Source organism: Trachymyrmex septentrionalis, unplaced genomic scaffold (genome assembly GCF_001594115.1).
Source record: "Trachymyrmex septentrionalis isolate Tsep2-gDNA-1 unplaced genomic scaffold, Tsep1.0 scaffold97, whole genome shotgun sequence".
Lineage (NCBI taxonomy): Eukaryota > Metazoa > Arthropoda > Insecta > Hymenoptera > Formicidae > Trachymyrmex > Trachymyrmex septentrionalis.
In genome coordinates this window covers 1730255-1733972 of record NW_017306160.1, presented here as the reverse complement: position 1 = coordinate 1733972, position 3718 = coordinate 1730255, and the positions used below count along the sequence as shown (strand labels likewise).

The 3718-nt window shown below is 39.3% G+C and overlaps 1 protein-coding gene across 1 annotated transcript in view; it reads right to left on the bottom strand.

The window, feature by feature from the left end:
* Positions 1 to 18: 18 nt before the first annotated feature.
* The window catches only part of LOC108756289 (potassium voltage-gated channel protein Shaw-like), a 16408-nt gene continuing 12708 nt past the window's right edge, over positions 19 to 3718 (bottom strand). Inside the window, exon 5 of the mRNA XM_018499988.1 lies at positions 19 to 579. Within this exon, the coding sequence (XP_018355490.1) occupies positions 566 to 579 (14 nt within the window). The 3' untranslated portion in view covers positions 19 to 565. The remainder of the gene's footprint in view (positions 580 to 3718) is intronic.

The window sequence follows — 3718 nt, the reverse complement described above, 5'->3', positions numbered from 1 at the left end:
TATACATATAATTCGTCTTTGTGTCTCGCTTCTTTTTTTTTCTCTTATTCGATTACCCGTCACGATCATCGGCTACAATACGCAGTGTATTAATCACGGGGCACCGATTTCTCACGTCGAGATTTCCCCAAACGCGAGATTAGCGGTAGAACGATTATTTATATATAATGTATGTACGATGGTAGCTTCCGCTGCGAAAGGCGCCGACGACAATCACGGCAATCGTTAGCGATAACGATAATGACGTTACAAGAATAAATTATAATGTCGTTAATACAATAATGTCGACGATGACAACATCACCTCGAATTGCTCTTCTAGAAGAAACGTGCGCTCGTCATCTTGCCTCCGAAGAGGTCAAGATCGCATTAGTCTTCCTTTTATACAAGCTATTTCGCATATATCTATATATATACGTCGTGTATAATAATTATAATTCGTAATTCATAATGATAACGATAAGAAAATTAGCGATAATATAATGGAGACAATTCGACGACAGTGGTGAACTGCAGCGGTTACTTCGATGTCGTCGTCGGCGACGTCGCTGTCGTATAATTCGAAATCATACGTATCTACCTACGAAGTCAAAAGGACTGTTAAGTAGTATAAGAGAGGGCGGTGGTCGCGACGAACGTGTATGCAAATATGTACGTGATTACGTGTGTCACTGTATACGGTCACTTAGTGCGGGGGCACATGTTTTTGTCCTATAATACTCTATAATATTATTCGGATATCCGTGGGGCATTTAACCCGCGAAGTACTGAGGCCATATATTTCGAGTAAATCTACACAGAAGTTGAGTTTAAATAAATAACAATACACGACGTAAAAAAAGGGGTTTATTTCTACTTTTTTTCTTTTTATTCAAACGGTACCAATTTTTATTTTACGGCTGCTATATGTAAAATGCGTCATGTATAATAGGCTTTCTACAATAAGCCATAATTACCTAAACTTTAAGTCTTAAGCCGTAAAAAAATTGACTAATCACAGTCACATGTGAGAACAATATAATCGACCATAATTAATAAATTTTTTACTTACGACTTACAGCTTAGATAATATTATAACTGCTGTCAGTAGGAAAAAAAAAACAGCTTTGCAACTGTTGTAAAATTCTTGAATATGATTGATTTATACACTCAGATCCAGTGAGGAACTAAAGGCAAGATTAATCATATTAAAGAATTTTACAACGGTTGCAAAGCCACTTTTTCTGCTAAATGCAGCCAGTGGCTTGTCGCAGAAAGCATATAAATGATGTATCAGTTGAAGTGCTCGACAAAAATGTCCAACAATAATTTCGTAACGAAAAATTAACGTTCGATGGATGTCTTCAAAATGATTAAGTACCCCACTGTATCCGATTGAGCTACGTGTTCCCGAAGAACTGTCGGACGTTCGTCGTTGTATTTACATCGTCGAGCGATACAACGGAGCAATGTACAATTCATGGCGCTTGTGGTATGCGCAGGTAACGTGAGACTCAAGTAAATGATAGTTGACAGTATCGGATCTCGAGATATTTTGTGGAATATCCGATAAAAGATTCAAGTCTGTTCAAGGTGAATTTGAGGAGAGATGTTCGGTAATCTCCGATAAGTTTTTTTTCTGAGGTTTAAATTAAAAAAAAAAAAAATTTATTTACGTACAACATGAAAATCTCTTTCGACAAAATTTGTTTTTTTATCCTTACATGCTTGTATCGAGAGTTATCAAAGAATCCGAGAAGTTGTCACATATCCGGAGTGTCCGTTGGGATATACGAAACTTCTATACGATTTTTCGGTATTATTAATATCCGATTGCTATCCGAATCGCATCCAGAGAAAATTCGAATGTCCGGATATAACTTGTACCTCCGTATAAAACTTGTATCCGCGTAACCTGCACATCCCGCTTGGAATTAATCGAATTCTACATATTAGAAAACCGGATTTTTTACCCTTGATCCTGAACAGCAGCGAAACCAAACGGAAAACGCTTATGGAAAGGCAAACGAGAACCCCAAAGTCGATCAGGATTGCCAGATTTCTTTTCGGACCGCAAACGTTGGATCCTGGATTTAATAGTAACGCGAAGGAAATCGGGTCTTTCATTCTGGGTCAAATTGGCACAGAATACGTAATATTAAATGGAAAGTAACAGCACGTGAGTAAACACGTAGCGAGAATAAATTTAACGCGTTTGTAACGAGCCAGTAAATGGATAATCAATAATCATTAATCAATTTCGATTAGCACATCGCGTTATCGTATACCCGCTTGAGCCAGGCTTTAAAGTGGGACGCTCGATGTTGAAAGCGAGGGTGTCGAGGGTACATGCGTAGTCAGGAAGAATCGCGAACATTTTCGCGAGGAGGCAAAAAGAAAAAGAAATAGTCTTGACTATCCGGCAATCCTGCGGTCAACGTAAATAAAAGCAGGGAGCGAACGCAATGGTAAAACCGCAAGCGGCAAATGTACATTACTGTAAATTATGCTAAACTGCTATTACTGGCCGTCACGAAATGAGTAGGTACCATAAGACGTCGCTACCAATGATGCAGCATCAGAGCGACAATGTGTGCGGATCGCACATACACATGGAATCTGTACACACTCGCTTTCTCCCCTTAAAAATTGTTGTGCGTGCGTGCTCATTGTACCCGCCGCCGATATGCATTTTCTTTTTTTCTCCTTCCCCCTTCCCCTCGCCCATTTCTGGTCGTTTTACTGGGTCATTTAAGGTAGGAGAAACGACTGTAATTTGTAAATTGATCGATGATTCTACGCGCGCGATTATCGTTTATCGAAGAAGAGACGTCATTCGCGTTACTCTATATATGTATTCTATTTCACTCGACTTCACCTTAACTTTCAGCTCTATTATTCATTCGCACTCAGAAAAAAAGATATAGTGGTAGCAGCTAGAAAAAGTGACAGTTACTCAAGTTTTTTTATACGCAGAATTAATCTACGTAGTTATTGTAACCATGAAGTTATTTATTCAACTGCGCACATTAAGTCTGCATAGAAAACTTGTACAACAGTCTTCACCTTTACGGACTTTCTTTATAATAAGCTATTACCTAAGTTTATATCTTAAGCCGTAAGAAATTGAATCATAGTCGAAGATTATTCTTCTCACATTAGATTATAATTGGTATCAATTTTTCTTACGGCTTAAGACTCAAGCTTATTGTAGTGGCTTATTGCCATAAAAAGTCTATTCCAGTTGCTATCGCTACGTTTTTCTCTGAATGCAGTAAAACGAAGATCGCACTTTGGATCGAATGGTAATGCTTTCCCTTTTGAATATTCGGCACTAATTGCTGCATCGGACAATTTACAAGCGTTACGTTGGACTTATTGGTTCGAGACATTTATCACGGAAGAGAGCCGAAAGTATCAGCCGAAACGTTATCGGTACGACTCGGAATAGAGTTCCCGCGAATATAGGTACTCGAGTCGAAATGTCTCTCCCGATCGGGCCGCGAAGGAAAGTAGACATTTGGAGTCTTCGGTTTCGATCTAACGCAAGCCGCGCGCGTTTTTCCCGCTCTTTTACTTCGAGTCAACATCGTTGAATATTGCAACATGCATGCGAGAGCATTCCGTGAAATATAACGTATATATGTGCGTGGACGTACTCGTATCGCCGATACGGGATATATAGTCTAGTCAGGGTCGAATTATGGCTGGCTTCCATTTACAGGGCTGCATAACGGGGG